Raw genomic sequence first — 21782 nt, 5'->3', positions numbered from 1 at the left:
ATATTGAGATCTGATGTATCTAATGTGTTTCTTTAAAGTGTTCCTTTAATTTTTGTGAGCAGTGTATATTGCAATTAATATGTATGATTGAAAGTTTTATTCATTTGTAAAGTATTACTGCATGTATATAAAGTTTTATATGTTACATGTATCATGGGAGTCACCACTATTGGGATCCAACCATTTTAGACATATCAATGTTAACTCTAACCTGGTGGAAAAAGTCAGACGTTGTTGGTGTAACTGGCTTCTACATTCAGGTTAGATATCCTTTGGGATGGGTTTGTGAGCTTCACACAAGAATTAAATCCAGTTGTGCATTATGGAATGAGCAGCTTCACAGATCTCAGCCTTTATTTTATTAAAGGATATACACTGAGACTTACAGAAGTTAGAAATTGTGTCATCCAATGGAGAAAAAAATTGCAAAACACTTCAAATACATTTTAAGGAAAGAAAAGTTGGCTGGAAAGCTGAAATCAACACACAAGGCAGTAAACAGAAAATATATTGTATCAGATCATTAAATTTAAAAATGTTAAACTTGCCAGGAAATATAGCTGATCTAATGAATTCTGGAATACATTTGCAGAGCTTTCAATAATCCCAAAATCAGAGTAAATACAGAAGTAAATACAATGCAGAAATAAACAGTAGTTAAAAATCTGGCTGAAAATATTTCTGTTTCCCTAACAGCCTTTATAAAACAAAGTCACACCTCTTCCAGAAGCTGTCTTTAGTAAGTTCTGTAGATCATTAAGACTGATATTTGTTACTTCATTTTTGTCATTTCCAGCAATGTAACCTAAGAATTTTACAGGATTGCCTTTCTCATTGACACAGCAAGCAGCAGTCCAGATGTGACTCGGCACATTAACCCTCTTTTTATTTTTTATAGAGGTATACTTCTGTCCTGGAATCGCTCCAACAATGACATATGTTGTGTGGCATCCATTTGTAAAGTTCTGCATTTTTCTTGTTTCATATTCATTCCACTGGCCTCCGTTTAGTTCCTGAAGTTGAGGCACAATGTTAGTCAAGGTGCAAGTTGCTTTCTTACTGTCTGTATCCGTGTGATGCATAATTGGACTTAGATGACCTCGATTATATTGTTTGGAACTTATTTTCATATTCTCTTCCTTGTAATCTTCTGTCACTGCCTGACTTTCTTTTAACTTTTCAGAAATATTATTTGGCATGTCATCCATATTCTTATTTCCACTCCGGTCTACAAGCTTAAAATATTAAAAAATGAAACATTTTTAATGAATTTTAAATACACATACAGGATATTTTTTAATTTTCACATATGGATACTATAATGGTCATTAATTAAATATCTTTAACAGTGCAGAATGTCATGGCCCAGAGCACTCACCAGACACAAGGTGTTGAGCCCCACATTAAATGAAGCCACAAAAAAGAAAACCAACATTACATTACTGCAATTTAGGGAAAGGGCTCTGAAGTGATTGTGTTTTGGTTAAAAAACAGCAAATAGTTGTGTCAGTGTTACATGCAGATGGGCTTACAGCATTGGCTGACCACAGCACCCATGGCTAACACTGCAGCTGTCCAAAGCATTGTGTGCCACCTCCTGGTTTACAACTTGTAAAATATCTTTCTGCCAGGTAGCTCTGGCTGATTTTATTCTGCTATTGTTTTTTGCTTGACCATTAGAATACTTGTTCAAGATCTTAGCGCTCTTTTTCGAGTTACAACTTACAACGTTTTGCTTTGTCACATTGTTCTGTACTCTTGAAGGTTAACATTTCAGGAAAAATGAGAGGTGGCTTTTAAAATTTTAAAACATGAACTCCTTATTTGTATCAATAAAAAGGAAATGGAACAAGCAATATCACTGAACAAGCTTGCATTTCAAAGATCCTGTAAGTATTTGGCACCAAATAAAATTTAAAACATATCTGGACGACGGTCTACCACAGGGTCCATAATATACAGTACACTTAATTTTATAGTTTTAAACTAATGTGCACTTCTTTGGAAATTGTCAGGAAACCAGAATATCTGAGGAAAAAGAGGAAAGAAAGGGGACGTGACATTCAGAGGAAATAGTGGCATAGTGATGGCCTGACTGATAACGTTGGTGCATTTTGTTATCCGGGGGGAGAGGACATGAGAAACTTAATCTGAATGTATAAACAAGGTTTATTTTGTACAATCTCCCTGACAATGATATTTCTCAATGGCGATGTTATACTGCATCTGAAAAAGGATTTACAAATGAAATTAGATATTTTGCAGCAAAACAGTATTGCTTGTCACCCTACATCGAATGAAGTGGGTTACAAAACAAGTGGATGGTTGAAAGACTGTTTAGTTTATTTCATTTTTAATTTTGACAATAGTATACAGAAAAAAGACACACAAGAAAATAAAATAAGCATAGCTGTAAGCTTACCTGAATGTTTTGACAATTACATTTTGTGGTTTAAATACTTGTTAAAAAAGTAAAACGTTTACATTTATTTTTTAGTGCATTAACTGGCCCATGATTTCTAAAATCTTGTTTGGAGTTTGCTTACTGCAGCTGCAGATCTTTTTGATGTTTCCTAATCTCTATCTATCTATCTACAGTGGTGTGAAAAACTATTTGCCCCCTTCCTGATTTCTTATTCTTTTGCATGTTTGTCACACAAAATGTTTCTGATCATCAAACACATTTAACCATTAGTCTAATATAACACAAGTAAACACAAAATGCAGTTTTTAAATGATGGTTTTTATTATTTAGGGAGAAAAAAAAATCCAAACCTACATGGCCTACATGTGAAAAAGTAATTGCCCCCTGAACCTAATAACTGGTTGGGCCACCCTTAGCAGCAATAACTGCAATCACGCGTTTGCGATAACTTGCAATGAGTCTTTTACAGCGCTCTGGAGGAATTTTGGCCCACTCATTTTTGCAGAATTGTTGTAATTCAGCTTTATTTGAGGTTTTCTAGCATGAACCGCCTTTTTAAGGTCATGCCATAGCATCTCAATTGGATTCAGGTCAGGACTTTGACTAGGCCACTCCAAAGTCTTCATTTTGTTTTTCTTCAGCCATTCAGAGGTGGATTTGCTGGTGTGTTTTGGGTCATTGTCCTGTTGCAGCACCCAAGATCGCTTCAGCTTGAGTTGATGAACAGATGGCCGGACATTCTCCTTCAGGATTTTTTGGTAGACAGTAGAATTCATGGTTCCATCTATCACAGCAAGCCTTCCAGGTCCTGAAGCAGCAAAACAACCCCAGACCATCACACTACCACCACCATATTTTACTGTTGGTATGATGTTCTTTTTCTGAAATGCTGTGTTGGGCAGACTGGTTTGAGTTGATAGAAAGACAACAGTAACTTAAATAACACTTGTTACAACCAAGGTATGCAGAAGAGCAGCTCTGAATGCACAACACGTCAATCCTAGAAGCAGATGCCACTCCTGTCAGCTAAAAATAGGCAACTGAGGCTACAGTTCACATGGGTTCACCAAAATTGGACAACATAAAAACGTTGCCTGGTCTGATGAGTCTCAATTTCTGCTGCAACATTCAGATGGTAGGGTCAGAATTTGGCATCTACAACATGAAACCATGGATCCGTCCTGCATCTGTTGTTCAGGCTGGTGGTGGTGGTGTAATGGTGTGGGGGATATTTTCTTGGCACACTTTAAGCACCTTAGTGCCAAAGAGCATTGTTTAAATGCCAACCTGAGTATTGTTGCTGACCATATCCATCCTTTTATGACCTCAGTATACCCATCTTCTAAAGGTTACTTCCAGCAGGATAACGTGCCATGTCACAAAGCCTAGGTCATCTCAGACTGGTTTCATGAACATGACAAAGAGTTCACTGTACTCAAATGGCCTCCACATACACTAGATCTCAATCCAATAGAGTGCCTTTGGGATGTGGTGGAACAGGAGATTCACATCATGGATGTGCAGCCAACAAATCTACAACAACTGTGTGAAGCTATCATGTCAATATGGACAAAAATCTCTGAGGAATATTTTCAGCACCTTGTTGAATCTATGCTATGAAGAATTACAGAAGTTCTGAAAGCAAAAGGGTGTCCAACCCGGCATTAGCAAGGTTTACATAATAAACTGGTCTGTAAGTGTATGCTTAGGGTTCTTACATATTGTACTCACACATACACACAAAGTTGATGATTGTCATTTAAAACTGAAGAAAAAGGTGCAAAGCATGCAGAACTTCCTTTATGCTGTTCCTTAGTTAAGTGTCGCTAAGGTCACTCTTGTCTAGTCAGGCTCACAAAAGGCAAAGTTTTGTGTATTTAGCCTTGTGTACTTCCCTGTTCCCTGCCTTCCATTAAATCCTTTTACTTGTATCTCAGTTTATTCAAAATATACTATATTTATTGGAACTATGGTCTCATATGGTTGCTGTCCTAGGTCAGAGAATTGCTCAGGGGTGCCTGCTTTAGATCACACTACTATAGAACTCACCATCAATAAACTTGTTTTTTCTGATTACTGGCTTTGTTTAAACTAACAGCAATTGTGCACGTTGAGTTTGTTTTTGTACATATTTATCAATCCAAGTTTATTAGGAAAGCTAAGCTGTGAGAGCAAAGCTCCTTCCATTAAAGACTTGTTGCAGCCATGGAGCACAGCATTCTTAACAGCTTCAGACTGTCAGTGAGATGCCACACTAATACATGTTCACTCACACACAAGTCATCTGTATTCAAAGTTTATCCAAGAGCAACAGAGCTTGTAAACAAACTAAACTTTAGCAATGTAACCAATGTGATAAAGGCGCTATATAGCGCCCGACCTGGCACAGAATACGCAGAGGCACGTGTTCACACTCAAGGATCTTTTATTTTGTTTCTTCAGCCGTGTGACACGTCTTCCCCGTGCCACACAGCCCAAACACAGTCCCAAGCACAAAACCCAAACACAACCAAACACTTTCCTGCTCCACCACTCCTCCCAGGCAACCTCGTGCTCTTCCTCCCGATTCTGGCCTCGATTGCTGGGTGGCAGGCCCTTTTATACCCCACCCGGAAGTGATCCAGGTGCCTGACCAGCTGGTCTTAATTGCACCTCCGGGTGGGGCTGATAAACCATCCAGTGTGGTGGCTGGTTCTCTGCAGCACCCCCTAGCGGCCACCCCATCTCTCAACCGGGCTGCTGTGGTGGACTCCATGTCCCATGGAGCCACGGGGAAGATTGAGGAGGAATCCACTGTCAGGGAGACTGCCCCCAAGCACCCCGGGGAAGGTATTGCAATGTCCATGATGGCTCTCCCGGGACGTATGCAGCAGAGGCGTCCCGGCCGGGCATGGGACGCGGCTGTCCGTCACACCAACTAACAGGTCAGAAACTTGAAAAGCACATTTAAACCAAACCACAATGAAAAACATTTCTTAGAATATTTTTTTGGATAAGAGGTTGCGGACTGCAGAGGCCACTCCTGCTGCCCAAGCCCGACCCAGACAGATGCAGGACACAAGTTAAGCACACACGTGCTTATTATTTTTTTTTTGCCTCATAGGAAACGTCTTCCCCCATTTCCCAAAAAGTACAGCACAGTTCACAGGCACAGTATAGCACTAACAGTTTTAACAGCCACTTATAGATAACGACAACTCTCACGGGACAGGACACTTTGCCCCACAGTGCTCAGCTGAGGGAGAGGCAATGCAAGAGATGGTCAGCAGTCCAACCCGGCCAGGATGTCCAAGACATGAAAGAATCGGGGAAGGAAGCTTCTTTAGGGCACTGTCTCCCTAAACAGCTAGATGGCAGCTCCCTGGGATTGCAGTGGTGCCTCAGATTCCCACAGGGCAATATGGGACTTGGAGTTCTTTATCTCAGCTGTGTTGGGTGCCGTGGGTAACGCCAGGGGCTGCTGTGGAGGACTTATGTGAGATGCGGTTTTTGCCTAACCTGGAAGTGCTGGCAGGCCTCGTGGGCAGAGTCGGGTGGAGGACAAAGCTTCCTGGGAGGAATGGATGAATAAGAAAGAGAGAGAGAGAGAAAGAGAGAGAATAATTGTGTGCTGTTTGACTTATTTACTTGTGGTGGTGGAAGAGGCATTGTGAAGAGTTTCTCTGAATAAAAAAAGCTGTTGATGCTTTTAACTTGTGTCCTCAGTGTCTGTGGGTTGGGTTTAAGGATCGGCAGTGCCCTCTAGTGTCCACATAGTAAAAATCTACATTGAAAAGAGCATCATAAAGGCATTTATCAGCATTCAGAAAATGTCAGAATGGATGTTGTCACCCATATAAATGGTAATCCAAAACTCACAATCATCTCAATATACACTCCAACTGACTGCAACACCAAACACACTAAACTGACTACATTGATCTAAAAGCAGCTTTAGAAATCACTTCACTTCACAATCTCATTATTGTCTTTGGCGACTTCAATGTAACAATTGGGCACGACAGTCATCTAGTAAACCCAAGGATAGTCAAGATCCCATACGTACTCATTAGCAGCAGATGGCTCAACTCACTTAAGAATTGCCACGCCTATAATACAGTCAACATTGACTCTGACCACCAAATAGTTTGCTCACAAATCAGAGTCAGTCTTCGCACAACAAAAGAACATTAAGCAAAGCAGAGAAAATAAAATGCAGAACTCCTGAAGAGTGCCAAGACTCATCAAAGATTCTACCTGAAACTACAAAATCGGTACAGTGCCTTCAGGAGAATACAGAAGACCCATATAGCACATTAGAGAGAGCAAAAGACTTGCAACATGGTAATGTGTGGCCATTTCCATCTGATCATCAGCAAATCTGACATCTTTAACTTTTCGTAAGCATTTTCTAAAGACTATAGTGAAATGTCAAGCAAGATGACACCTTTTATTGGCCAACTAAAATCAATAAAAGGTGTCATCTTGCTTGACTTTTCACTACATTCATAATGGCTAACACAGTACAACACCCTAGTTCTAAAGACTATATATATCCAGAATTTGCTATCCACATTTTCTTTTATGATTTTCTCTAGTGGTAGTTTTATTCATGTAATAAATACCACACTGCTTTTAACTTTCTATACTTTGTCTTCATATTTAGTGTGAGTGAAGTAATAAGGTAAATTTCTTTGAGCACCTGGAGCAGTGCGAAAGTGCCATATGATCCAAACTGCAAGGTTTATCAAGCTGCAGATGAAGAGCTCTGTCCAGTAATAAACAGTGTGTTAAAGTAAAACATTCACTGGTTGAAAAATGGCCTATAGCCAGGGATGTTGAGCCTTTGTACGCTTGAATATATTCTTGGAGACCAAAGGTAATATTTAGGCCTGAGATATATCTAAGACATTTCACAATGTTTGAGCCTATGATAAGTGTGGAATGTTCTCTTCGCTCCCTTGTACTAATTCATGTCTGAGAAGTAAGCTTTACGAAACCATGTAAAACCATGCTTTGTTTTAGCAAACAGAAAAATATTTGTGCAAAGAACTCAAGGTCTAAGCATTCCACACACGAGTCTGCCTTATCACGTTTTCCCTTAGCTTACATCTGAACGCCATAACAAAAGGAGCCAAGAAATCAAGTTGCACAAGGGGCGTTGAAGGGGCTCAAGGATTGTGTATGCTAAACGTGTTTACTGTTGCATTTTATAATGATATTAAATCACGCATTCTAGGGGTATAAAACTGGACCCCACCCAACAGACGGAGCTCAGAAGAGCCCTGACGTTGTCATGTATATTTGATTGTCTGCTTTTCTGAAACTCTTCTCACTGTTATTCTGTAAAAATAAAGCTGCTTTATAATTACACCTGCTGTCTGGCCTGAAGCCTTCATCCACATAAGTCTCTTGGAATAATAGGGAAAACGAACTGTGCATGTGTTATTCAAATGGTACTTGGGTGGTTTAAAGTGCTAGGGAATATTTGCTGTGTATGCATCTTCATACTGTACTTTTGTAGTTAGGGTCTGTGTATATGTGTATATCTATGTGTGTGTGTGTTAATCTTAAAGTGTGACAGTAGACAAACCTGGTAACGAACTTGATGAGTTCACTTACCCTTAAAGAAAATAGGTAAAAGGTAAGTAGAGAGAAATATCATGATAACACAAAGCAGGACAGAAATTTTGCAAAGGAGACCAGTCCAACATAGGACTCACTCATACGGGTTAAGTTTAATGTCAACAATCGACCATCATCCACACTGAGTGGAAAGAAAGCAGGAAACCAAAACTATCCACTCTAATAGGGACTAGGGCATTTCTCTCCTTGGAACGGTCAATCTGAAGGACATTGAATACTGCAAAGTGGTGGCAGCGGAAAGTGTAGTTAAGCAGCAAAGGAGGGTGTTCTGTAGGATGATGTCAGAGATCAAGAAGAGAAAAAGAGTGAGGACAGAGCCAAGGATCAAAAGGTGGAAGTTGAAAAAGGAAGACTGCAAGGTTGAGTTTAGGGAGAAGGTGAGACAAGCACTAGATTGTTTAATGGAATCTAGGAAAGTGATAGGATGCCTGAGGAGTGGAGAAGAATTGTACTGGTGCCAAAATTTAAAAATAAGGGGGATGTGCAGTACTGCAGTAATTACAGGGGGATAAAATTGATGAGCCACAGCATGAAGTTATGGGAAAGAGTAGCGTAAGCTATGTTAAGAAGTGAGGTGATGATTAATGAGCAGCAGTATGGTTTCATGCCAAGAAAGAACAAGTGACAAATGCATTCAAGGTGGAGGTGGGATTACGTCAGGGATCGGCTCTGAGCCCTTTCTTATTTACAATGGTGATGGACAAGTTGACAGAAGAGATTAGACAGGAGTCCCTGTGGACTATGATGTTTGCTGATGACATTATGATTTGTAGCAATGGTAGGGAGCAGGTTGAGGAGAACAGGAATGAAGGTCAGTAGGAACAAGACAGAATACATGTGTGTGAATGAGAAGGAAGTCAGTGAAATGGTGAAGATGCAAGGAGTAGAGTTGGCGAAGGTGGATGAGTTTAAATACTTGGGATCAACAGTACAGAGTAATGGGGATTGTGAAGAGAGGTGAAAAAGAGAGTGCAGGCAGGTTGGAATGGGTGGAGAAGAGTGTCAGGAGTAATTTGTGACAGACGGGTATCAGCAAGAGTAAAAGGGAAGGTCTACAGGATGGTAGTGAGACCAGCTTTGCTATATGGGTTGGAGACGGTGGCACTGACCAGAAAGCAGGAGACAGAGCTGGAGGTAGCAGAGTTAAAAATCCTAAGATTTACACTTGGTGTAGTTAGGATTAGAAATGAGGACATTAGAGGGTCAACACAGGTTGCACGGTTGGGATACAAAGTCAGAGAGGCAAGATTGCGTTGGTTTGGACATGTGCAGAGGAGAGATGCTGGGTATATTGGGAGAAGGACGCTAAGGATAGAGCTGCCAGGCAAGAGGAAAAGAGGAAGGCCTAAGAGAAGGTTTATGTATGGATGTGGTGAGAGAGGACATGCAGGTGACGGGTGTGACAGAGCAAGATGCAGAGGACAGACAGATATGGAAGAAGATGATCTGCTGAGGAAAGCCTTATTGGGAGCAGCCAAAAGAAGAAGAAGATGTTGGCCAATAGACACCAGTCCAAAATATTAGTAAATCCTATCATTATTAACATGATTACTAGAATTTTAGAAATTGTAATCCTTTGTATATATGGGCATAATTCACATTGATAGACAAGACTGAAACAATAGCTTTCATTGCAGTGATTATTCGAGTTCTCAGTTCAAATGGCTAATGTTTTGTCAAATATTCAAACTTACCTGGGGTTCATAGTAGTCAACTCGTTCAACATTTTCATCGTTCCTATTATATTTATAAGCAGAAAATACTGGGATGCGATTTGTCTTGTCATACATTGTGGCAAAATGAACTTTGTTCATGTAGGTCTGACAAATCCGAGCAGCATTGTGTGGTATAAGGCCACTGGGCTCTTTTCCTTTGTGAAAAAACTGCTTGCATGTAAATTGATCTTTCATAACTTCTGAGCTACCCCAGGTAGCTAAACACATAAGGACCTCTAGGGTTAGTAACTGCATTGTCACTGTTCCTTCAGGGACCTGAAATAAAATAAGAAAGACAACAGCAGGCATGAAAATAGGTGCAAATCATATCTGGTAAGGGATTTTATAAATTTAACACTAGATGTGAAATTTATCATACAGATAAGCTTTGTGATTTTATATCTTTGTTTATTTCATTAGCGTGTGTCCTGTGTTGTGTTTCTGTTCTTCCATGACTTTTTCTAAATAACTGCCTTGCAAATGCCCATGCATGTTTGTTTTTTTGTTTTTTTGTTTTTTTTACATAAAATGACCTCTCATTACTGCCACCAAAACCACTACTGAATTCTGGTAGCCAAGATGAACTCTATACTAATAAAAGGCAAAGTCCTCACTGACTGACTCGGTCACCGTGTGAGGCAGAGTTGCGTCCCCCATCACCACGCCTCCCACGTAGTTGGCTGCCTGCCTGTATTGCGTTCCCCCATCCCCACGCCTCCCACGTAATTGACTACCTGCCCATATAAGGCCATCCGTCAGCAGCAATCCAAGCTGTGAGAAAACAGTAAAAAGAAGGCTTGTCAGACGTCGTGGTACATTTTCTGATGCAGCTAGACGGAAACAACTTCGTGATGCTGCCGCCAAATACTCGCAGAAAAATCCACAAGTTAATAGACACGCTGTCGCTAAATACTCGCAGGCAAATCCACAACTTCATAGAGACGCTGCCGCTAAATACTCGCGGCTAATCCACAAGTTCATAGAGACACTGTTGCTAAATACTCGCAGGCAATTCCACAAGTTCATAGACACGCTACCGCTAAATATTTGCAGGCAAATCCACAAGTTAATACTGGGAATGCCAGTTAAACATCTTAGATTCATGAGTAGCGATTTGGGTGGTGAGATGTCTACCGAGGTGATCACCATCGATCAAAGAACTGTCACTTACCGAGTGGTGTCCATGCCCGGAGATGCCGCCTGCTTTTTCCATTCTCTGCGTTACATATTGCACGGCCGTATCAGGCTCAATCTTGATATCCGGAGGAACATTGTGTCTTATGTATTGAATGACTGGGACAGGTTCAAGGTGTGGACTGATGACGGTACAGGAGATAATTATACGACACAGGGGCACTATAAGAGTGTAATGCTTAAGCCCTTCACCTATGCTTCTGCATGTGAGTTGATGGCTGCCGCTGAATTGTTCGGTCGTCGCTTTCAAGTGTACCAAAATGGCCAAATATTTTACACCTTTGGACAACCGCCAATGCCTCTTAAACATCTTAGATTGACAGGTGACGATTTCAGTAGTGGACACTTTGATGTTTATGAAAGTTTCAGCTCTCAAAAGCTGGATGCGAAGTTATCGATGAAGCCGGTTGTATGCTTACAACTCTTGACAGATACCGAATGTCACTTCAACACAAGTCCTGCAAATACTAACGTAATTAAAACAAACCATGAAATTCAAACCGATTATGATAGCAGCAATCCAAGCTGTGAGAAAACAGTAAAAAGGAGGCGTGTCAGACGTCGTGGTACATTTTCTGATGCAGCTAGACGTAAACAACTTCATGACACTGTCACCAAATACTCGCAGAAAAATCCACAAGTTAATAGACACACTGTCGCTAAATACTCCCAGGCAATTCAACAACTTCATAGAGACACTGCCACTAAATATTCGCTGGCAAATCCACAACTTAATACCGGGAGTGCCTGTTAAACATCTTAGAATCACGAGTACCGATTTGGGTAGTGAACACTTCGATGAATGAAACCTGTTATCTTTACAACGGTTGACAAACATGGAATGTAACTTGAACACAACACATCCTCCAAATACGAACCCGATTGAAAGAAATAATGATAATCAAATCCTTGATGACAGCAACACTCATAACAGTGACAAAACAATTACATTGACAATTATGTTATGTTATTTTTAAAATGTTTCCTTTTCTTTTTCATAACTTCTTTAACACACTACTTCTCCGCTGCAAAGCACGGGTATTTTGCTAGTTACCAATATATTCTAAAGATGATTAAGAATCAGAGTTACTTTAAAATTGTAAAACTGTATTTTTAACATAAATTCTTAAAAGCAGAACTGCCTCATTACATTATGGACTAGAATAAATTAAGTGCATTAAGTATAGTTCAGATTGGTAGTCATATCCCATGTACAGAGTAGAATAGTAGAAGTAGAATTCTTTATTGTCATTATGCATGCACATAACGAAATTTTTTGTTGGTAGGACTCGGCTTCAAGGCAGAATACTTAAAATACACAATACACTATAAATAATAAAACACACATAATAAGTATAAAAGAGAGCAGCAATAAAATATCATGAAGTCGACTTTTTCTGAGGTAGTATGCCTGCATTTATGACCAACACATAACCTGCCCCCAAGCGTCCCACCCATCACTGTCCCTGATTTGAAGTAAAAAGTGTGCATCAGTTTGAAAATGAAGAAAGAGGAAACTGCAAGATGGCACTAAGTGGAAGGAGGAAGTCAGCAACAAACAGCTCAGTTGTGAAAGATGGATGGCTCACAACATTTTCACAGACATAGCAGAACAGACAATGTGTATGTTAAGGAACAAATAAATTGTTCCAGGATTATTACAGGTTGCAAAAGACCAGTAGATGGCACTGAAAACACATAGTTAGAGATGTTAGCAAGAGACAGTAAACCAAAAATCAACCTAGCACTAGTGCAAATAAACCAGCTACAATAAAACCAAACTTTTTTTTTTGTCCACCAAGGAAAAATAAATGCTGAAACCAAATCAAATGTTTATAGCATTACCCCTGCAATGTCACTAATACAACAATGAAGGTTGTGTGGTAGTTCCAATCCCATTGTTTAAATGGTATAAGCAAACTCCAACATTTAAAAAAAAATGCATATAAACACTAGTTATTATTACAATATGCAAATCCAAGAAAAAACTGTTGGCTATTTTCACTTGTGTAACATGAAGATGATGATACGCAGCCACTGAAGTCAGCAGGACTGATACGGCATGAGAATTGACTAAATAAAATTGATGGCACACGGAAATGGAAAGTTACTGATCAAAGTAGATAGGGAAATGCCATGCAACCATTACTGCAAAATCATGAAATGTCTGTGTTTTGGTAAAATGGAGATGCAGCAGCAGCATCTGTATACTGAGAGATTTGTTGTTGTATAAGACACTTGGCAAACCTTTCTCCATACTGTATCATCATGTGCTGCTTTCCAGGACAGAACCTAACTGCTGATGAGCACTTTTTCACATGAAATGTTGATGCCCTATCACTTTGTGTCAAACAAACTCAATAAGTTTGACATCAAATGTATTTCCACTGATGTACAGTAAGCTGTAATATTGTATGTGTTAGACTCTTTTCCCACTAGGGGACAAGCTGAGACTATGATGTTGCTACTCATTGTGCCTTTTACAGGTAAAAAGAGAAATGCTGTATTAATGTTGACAATATTTTATATCAGTAAGCCTGGGCAAACATAATAATTGACAGAAAGACAAAATAAAATGATAAATAAAGTAAATGAAATGAAGGACAACATGCCAAGTGATTTCTAAGGCGGTGACCAATAAGAAAGCATAGATACGATGAGAAATATGTAAATGCATGCAAAACTAAACAGAGGAAAGCTATGTAAAGTGGCACCGTTTTGTGTGTGGAAGCTGCTCTCATAAAAGTTCACTGTTCTGTGTGGATTACTGATGTGGACCGTTTGTGATTAGCTGACATGCTGCTTTTTCTTTGCATACATATGCAGTAAAACATTTGAGCATGGCTATACATTTTAAACTGTTTATTCCTGAAAATATTTCTTTCTATTTCATTTGTTATTTTTTGTGCCCAGCTGATTGAAACATTATCTTGCCTCACATAATTAAATACTGAAACAGTTTAATCACGAAGCAGCACCACCACTCTGGAAACTATTTTATTTTTTAATAAAAACAAGAGCTAATGTTATAGTTGCAAATACATACAAAAAAAAAATACATTATTTCTTTGTAAGTACACTCAAGCTGTTGATAATGCATGTCTATGATTTTTGGAGAGAACGTTTGCCAGTTACAGTACCTAAAAGATTAATTGGCTTCTAGTGTTGACAATGCTACCAATGCTAGCTTACAAAGCTTTTACTAAGTCTATTTCCATTGTAAGTTCAGGACAGATTTAAAAGTAATCTCTGTATTGAATAAAATTGTCAATGATTTTGACCCACGTTAAAGTGCAGGTAGCCCCTGAGTTACAGACATCCGACATCTGACTTACAAACAGGGCCGCAGCTGCTCCTTCATCTGTCTGGGTGATGCGACTCAGGCTCCTCAGTAACTGCCACTTCGTCATCTTCAGCCTGGGGACGCTGTAAGCGGTGGCCTGAGGGGGAGATTTCACCTCTTGCGCAGTGTAGTGTGCCTCGGGTGGCTCCAGTTGATGAATGGGATGGTGGGGGCTTCACCCCGTTCATTCTCAATGGGCTGCTGGGTGCATAGCAAGCAGTGAACCGGGTTCCATTTTCACCGGGGCCACAGCTACTGCTCATGTGCAGGAAGGAGGCTTGAGAGGGCATTTCATTGACTACCTACAACACAGTCTTGCAGAGTATCTTGAATGGCTGCTCCATTTGTACTTGATGGGCGGCTGGTGATGCTGTAAGCTGTGACCCGGTTGTGACTGAATGGAAGCCATTGAGGGTGAATGGTGCGACAGGGAAAAACATTGTAGTGAATAAACAGGGTGCGGCCAAAGGATGGGAGTGAATTGTCCACCATCACCCCCATTCAAAAGGCAGCCATCTGAGGCACACTACAATGCTACCCCCTGCCGCCCCATTCACCCTCAATGGCCTCCGTTCAGCCACAACCCGGTCACCGCTTGCAGCATTACCGGCTGCCCACCGAGAAAAAATGGAGAAGCTGTGTATGATGGGCAGGCAGTGAAAACGCTTGCCGCCGGAAGCCGCCCGAGGGATGCTACACTGCACTAGCAGCGAAATCACCCCCCTCCAGCCACCGTCCAGTCACCGTTTGCAGCGTGCCCAGGCCGAAGATGACGGAGCGGCAGTTACTGAGGCGCATGCGTCACAGCTGGGGCCCTGTTCATATGTCGTAGGTCAGACATCTGTAACCTGGGGATTACCTGTATACATATATATATATATATACTAGCAAAATACCCGCAGCGGAGAAGTAGTGTGTTAAAGTAATGAAAAAGAAAAGGAAACATTTTGTAAATAACATAACATGATTGTCAATGTTATTGTTTTGTCACTGTTATGAGTGTTTCTGTCATATATATATATATATATATATATATATATATATATATACACACACACATAAACATATATATATATATACATATCCATGCATATATACATATAAACATATACACATATATATATACACACACACACATATATACACATATAAATATATATATATATATATATATATATATATATATATATACATACACACACATATATATAAACATATATATACATACATATCTACATATATACATACACACACACACACATATATACAGTCTTTGGGGTGCGAGCAACTGTTGCTGGGGGTGCCAGAATCCATGAAGGAAGAAAAATGAAAAACATTATTTGTACAAAATCTTCATTTATTTATCCATTCCTAAAAAATTAAATAGGCAGGCTATTTCGTATCAGTGCAATACGCTGCTTGTTAAAATGGATGACTCCCGATCTTACGTGCAAGTCTTCGTGGATATTATGAACTATCGTTTCTGTTTAAGTTTTTTTTTTAAATTTTAAATAGAAGGAATTTTTATTTAGTCGACAGAATATTATTCCAGAATAAATCAACTCTTTGCACTTTGAGCTACATTTTTTTGTATGAATATGTGCTATATAAATAAATGTTGATTGATTGATTGATTGATTGAACTCAAACCTTAAATAACTTATATTTTGCTCTCCATAAAAATATATCCTGTCTAAATTATACAAGTTAGAAATAAAGTAAACGTTAAAAGAACAAAGATTCAAATTTCTTTACTCTTATGTAATTTTACATAAAAAATAAACTTAAATTTTAAATATCCCATCATCAGTGATGCGATGTGCTGTTTTGTTAGTCTTCATCACTGAGAAGAGCTTCTCACACAGATATGTGCTACCAAACATGCACAAGGGCGGCATGGTGGCGCAGTGGTAGCGCTGCTGCCTCACAGTTAGGAGACCCAGGTTCGCTTCCCGGGACCTCCCTGCGTGGAGTTTGCTTGTTCTCCCCGTGTCTGCGTGGGTTTCCTCCCACAGTCCAAAGACATGCAGGTTAGGTGGATTGGCGATTCTAAATTGGCCCTAGTGTGTGCTTGGTGTGTGGGTGTGTTTGAGTGTGTCCTGTGGTGGGTTGGCACCCTGCCCAGGATTGTTTCCTGCCTTGTGCCCTGTGTTGGCTGGGATTGGCTCCAGCAGACCCCCGTGACCCTGTGTTCGGATTCAGCGGGTTAGAAAATGGATGGATGGAACATGCACAAGGTTCAAGCCGCATGTAGACGGAGCTGGAGCATTTCTGCGGGAATGGAGTGAATAAACTGTGCGGGCCGTGCAGTATCGTACTTTGCCTTCAGTGTGCCATTACACTGCAGCTCAATCACCTCCATCTGAATCTGCACAGGTGCAGTTTCCACATTGACGGTAAATGGGTTGCGAAACAACTCAAAATTCTTTTTTTGTTCTTCAAAGTCACCAAAGCGCGAACTCAGTGCACAGTGCGCCAGTTTATCAGCAAAGTGCGATTTGGGAACACCGCAGCCGACTTGGTTCAACATTACTTGGCAACAGGAAAACTGGGGCAAGTTGCACTGGTGCATTTGTGTCTCCCATAAAAGTAACTTCACTTGAAATCACTTTGTGATTGTGCACGGGTAAAACGTCTGCTGGATTTAGGGTTGCCACCCGTCCTTTAAAATAAGGAATCGTCCCGTATTTGAGAATGAAATTGCGCTGGTCCCGTTTTGAATCAATACGGGACGGGTTTTGTTCCGTATGTTTTTTATCATTTTTTTTAAAGCAGCGTCTCATGCAAATCATCCCACACGCATTTTATGAAGGTGCCTCCTTTCCTACTTTTGATTGGGTAATACTTGATGTCATCGTAATTTGATTGGTCTTTTAACTGTCCAGTGAGGAGGGCGGGTCTTTTAAGTAGAGTCTGCAAAGTGTGCGTCCCTTATTTTTTTATATTAAAAGTGGTAACCCTAGCTGGATTCTTCTTTAACTCTTCTGCTTTCTATATCTTCTGCATTGCATTCAGGTCTTTCAAGTTATCGTGATGTTTTGTCTCATAGTACCGTCTTAGATTAAATTCTGTAATTACAGCCACATTAGCTCCACAAATGAGACACATGTGTTTACCGGCAATGTCAGTAAACATATACTCAGCCTCCCATCGGTTTTTAAGGGCTCTATTTTCAGAATCAACTTTTCTTTTCGGCATCGTGTGGGCTAGCTTCGCAATAACTTGCAGCATCATAAGCTAGACTTGATTAACGCGGTAAGTGTTCGGCAAGGCAGCTGAAGCACTGCATTATGGGATCTGTAGTTTATTGTGTTACCAGCGCTTCATATCCCCGGGCCATTAATAACAATAATATACAGCTCGTTTATACCCTGCGTCCTCACATTAAGCTTGTATCCCGCATTACCCGTGGGCATGCACGCCAGCGGCAGTCTGTCTATGAACTTAATTTAAATTTTATGTTTACACCGTGCTTTGTTTCTGAAGTAGCAGCACTCATGAATATGGTTGTATATATGTCATTCGCTCGCTTCCTATTGTTTCGCTGCCTTCTCAATTATATAATGCATGTTTTCTTCAGCGCGTTTTGGAGCTCTTCCTGGTTTTCTACGTACTGCGTTAACTCAGTTCACGTGATTACGTGAGAGGCGTGATGATGTCACACGAAACTCCGCCCCCACGTCTTTCGCGCTCAACTCCATTACAGTAAATTGAGAAAAATCGCTTCCAGTTATGACCATTACGCGTAGAATTTCGAAATGAAACCTGACCAACTTTTGTAAGGAAGCTGTAAGGAATGAGCCTGCCAAATTTCAGCCTTCTACCTACACGGGAAGTTGGAGAATTAGTGATGAGTCAGTGAGTGAGTGAGTGAGTCAGTCAGTCAGTGAGGGATTTGCCTTTTATTAGTATAGATATATACAGTGGGTACGGAAAGTATTCAGACCCCCTTCAATTTTTCACTCTTTGTTATATTTCACCCATTTGCTAAAATCATTTAAATTATTTTTTTCCCTCATTAATGTACACACAGCACCCCATATTGACAGACAAAAAAAGAATTTTTGAAATTGTTGCAGATTTATTAAAAAAGAAAAACTGAAATATCACATGGTCCTAAGTATTCAGACCCTTTGCTCAGTATTTAGTAGAAGCACCCTTTTAAGCTAATACAGCCATGAGTCTTCTTGGGAAAGATGCAACAAGTTTTTCACACCTGGATTTGGGGATCCTCTGCCATTCCTCCTTGCAGATCCTCTCCAGTTCTGTCACGTTGGATGGTAAATGTTGGTGGACAGCCATTTTTAGGTCTCTCCAAAGATGCTCAATTGGGTTTAAGTCAGGGCTCTGGCTGGGCCATTCAAGAACAGTCACAGAGTTGTTGTGAAGCCACTCCTTCGTTATTTTAGCTGTGTGCTTTGGGTCTTTGTCTTGTTGGAAGGTAAACCTTCGGCCCAGTCTGAGGTCCTTAGCACTCTGGAGAAGGTTTTTGTCTAAGATATCCCTGTACTTGGCCGCATTCATTTTTCCCTCAAATGCAACCAGTCGTCCTGTCCCTGCAGCTTAGAATTAAGGCCAAAAAGTTCTATCTTGGTCTCATCAGACCAGAGAATCTTATTTCTCACCATCTCAGAGTCCTTCAGGTGTCTTTTAGCAAACTCCATGCAGGCTGTCATGTGTCTGGCCTCTCCTGTCTGTGTAAAGACAACCAGGCACTGCTCATCACTTGTCCAATACAGTCCCCACAGTGAAGCATGGCGGTGGCAGCATCATGCTGTGGGGTGTTTTTCATCTGCAGGGACAGGACGACTGGTTGCAATTGAGGGAAAGATGAATTCGGCCAAGTACAGGGATATCCTGGACAAAAACCTTCTGCAGAGTGCTAAGGACCTCAGACTGGGCCGAAGGTTTACCTTCCAACAAGACAATGACCCTAAGCACACAGCTAAAATAACGAAGGAGTGGCTTCACAACAACTCTGTGACTGTTCTTGAATGGCCAAGCCAGAGCCCTGACTTAAACCCAATTGAGCATCTCTGGAGAGACCTAAAATGGCTGTCCACCAACGTTTACCATCCAACCTGACAGAACTGGAGAGGATCTGCAAGGAGGAATGGCAGAGGATCCCCAAATCCAGGTGTGAAAAACTTGTTGCATCTTTCCCAAGAAGACTCATGGCTGTATTAGCTCAAAAGGGTGCTTCTACTAAATACTGAGCAAAGGGTCTGAATACTTAGGACCATGTGATATTTCAGTTTTTCTTTTAAATAAATCTGCAACAATTTCAAAAATTTTTTTTTTTGTCTGTCAATATGGGGTGCTGTGTGTATATTAATGAGGAAAAAAATAATTTAAATGATTTTAGCAAATGGCTGCAATATAAAAAGAGTGAAAAATTGAAGGGGGTCTGAATACTTTCCGTACCTACTGTGTATATATATATATATATATATATATATATATATATATATATATATATATATATATATATATATATATGCAAGTATACAGATAGACAAAATTGTGAAGCTCAGGGTCCACAAGATGAGGTGCAAATAATAAATTAAAAATAGAGTTAAAATGAAAATGAAAATTTAAAATTCAAACACAAACAAGACAAGAGAAAGAAGTAGCAGCAATATTGACGTGTAGTAAGGAATATGAACATTGAGGCAATACATAGTATTTGCAATCTAGATAAATAAATATAGTCAATAGATATGTAATGTAATAAATAAATAAATAAATAATAGATATAGATAATACAGAAATTATCAGTGTATGATACCAGTTGTTTAAGACATGTGTATATAATGACAGGTCAGAATGTTATATAGCAGAAGGATATCAAAGAAAGTCAAAATCCTTAAAGATCAGTGCGAGATTTTCATTTCTTTTCTCTACATGCACACTCATCTTTGCAGGAAAGTGGCTGGCATGTATAAAAGTTTTGTTTTTAGAGGTTGCAGCATGGTTTTAAGGAGTCTGACAGCTTGGGGGTTAAAACTATCCTGCAGCCTTATGTGTGCCCTCTATGATAAACATGTTAGAAGTTAGAAGGTCCTGCTTGAGACAACTCAATGATATACATGTAGCTAGTATGGCAGAACATTTCCACTTAATGAAGATCAAATAGAGTAATGGTCCCTGATCCTCACCAGCAAACAAACTATGAGTACAACTTATGCAAGTGGCTGCCTTTGTTTTATTCATCAGTGTGAACTGTGAGCAATGTTAAGAGAATTAAAGTATACCAGTAGTTTCTCAGTGGTAAAGCATATCGAGTTCTTGTAGTAAAATTAATCTGGGGTCCATGACAGCGTTCTGGTCAGAGGCAGGCATAAGTGTATGTGGAGCATTGAGGAGCGGCCCTGGGGTGTTGATGAGGAGAATTGGCTGGACATACATTTCTGTGTAGTTCAGCACTTTGAGCTACATTTTTTTGTATGAAAATGTGCTATATAAATAAATGTTGTTGTTCAGCTTGTTTCCTCATTAGTGCTCTGGGGTGCACAATTAGGCACCTGTGCCTGCTAACATATAAAGGGAGCCTGTGGAGAGGCAGAGAAGAAGAAGAGAACAGACACCTATGTCTGCAAAAAAAAAAAAAGCAGTGAAAAAAAAGAGAGAAACTTAAACTTAAAGGTAAGTTTTGTCGGGTGTGTCTTTCCCTTCTCGCTGATCTTCTGGTAAGATTTCAAGAAAGGGCGAAAGAACCTGGTGAAAAGGGCATGAGTGAAACTCTCACCCCTCGTTATTCGCACACATTACTCACATCATACCCTCAACGCGCAGCGCTGGATTGTCTGTGATGTTTAACAGACATTGTGAAGAGTAATATTGTTATTAATTTTCACAGTTTTCGAACAAGACCGATTCATTTGTTAAAATGCACATTTGTTTTGCCTGGCGCACTATTGAATGCACTGCCTATCTTCCATCCCTATATGTAATGCATAAGATTAACTATACATTAAATAAATAACGTAAAAGGTTAAATCACATTGGGCTATTTTACTTTCCACAGACTTACTAAACTGAACATAGTACAGCGGAGAACGTATACGTATATCTAACTTCATTCTCCTTAACCTTAAACTACCACTTCAACAACGGGACCGAAGCATATAATATTTATTGGATTTTACTTAAAAGAAAACAAACAAACCACTTACCAGACTGTGATCGAGTTGGCGCAATCGGCTCTGAGATAGTCAAGGGTGCTTTTTAAAGCGTATGCAGAACCCTGGGTATGCCGACTGCCAAAGGTGTGAGAACGGAAGAAGCGCTTCAGCTGAATGTGTCAAGTAAACATTTTTTTAGAAAAACATTGCAATTTTGGCAAATTGTAGTTAAAACTACAGATAGAATCATTTAATTCGGAGTATTTTCTGAGCATTCAGAATGCGAATTAGAGAAATCAGCAAGTGCTTAGAGTTTTTCAAAACTGAAGTACTTCTTATCGTTGGCTTCTGTGGAG

General features: G+C 39.9%; 1 protein-coding gene across 1 annotated transcript; it reads right to left on the bottom strand.

Annotated features, from left to right (window-relative positions):
- Positions 1-473: 473 nt before the first annotated feature.
- LOC120533650 (endonuclease domain-containing 1 protein-like) lies at positions 474-21515 on the bottom strand. The gene is made up of 3 exons (XM_039760557.1): positions 21478-21515; positions 9745-10041; positions 474-1235 (listed from the first exon to the last, which is right to left on the bottom strand). The coding sequence occupies exons 2-3, from the start codon at positions 10018-10020 to the stop codon at positions 690-692; spliced, it is 822 nt and encodes a 273-aa protein (XP_039616491.1). The 5' UTR covers positions 10021-10041; positions 21478-21515; the 3' UTR covers positions 474-689.
- Positions 21516-21782: the final 267 nt, after the last annotated feature.

This window comes from Polypterus senegalus, chromosome 8 (genome assembly GCF_016835505.1).
Source record: "Polypterus senegalus isolate Bchr_013 chromosome 8, ASM1683550v1, whole genome shotgun sequence".
NCBI classification, from domain to species: Eukaryota; Metazoa; Chordata; class Cladistia; order Polypteriformes; family Polypteridae; genus Polypterus; species Polypterus senegalus.
Note: the sequence above shows the minus strand (reverse complement) of the source record. Positions and strands in the feature narration are given on the sequence as shown.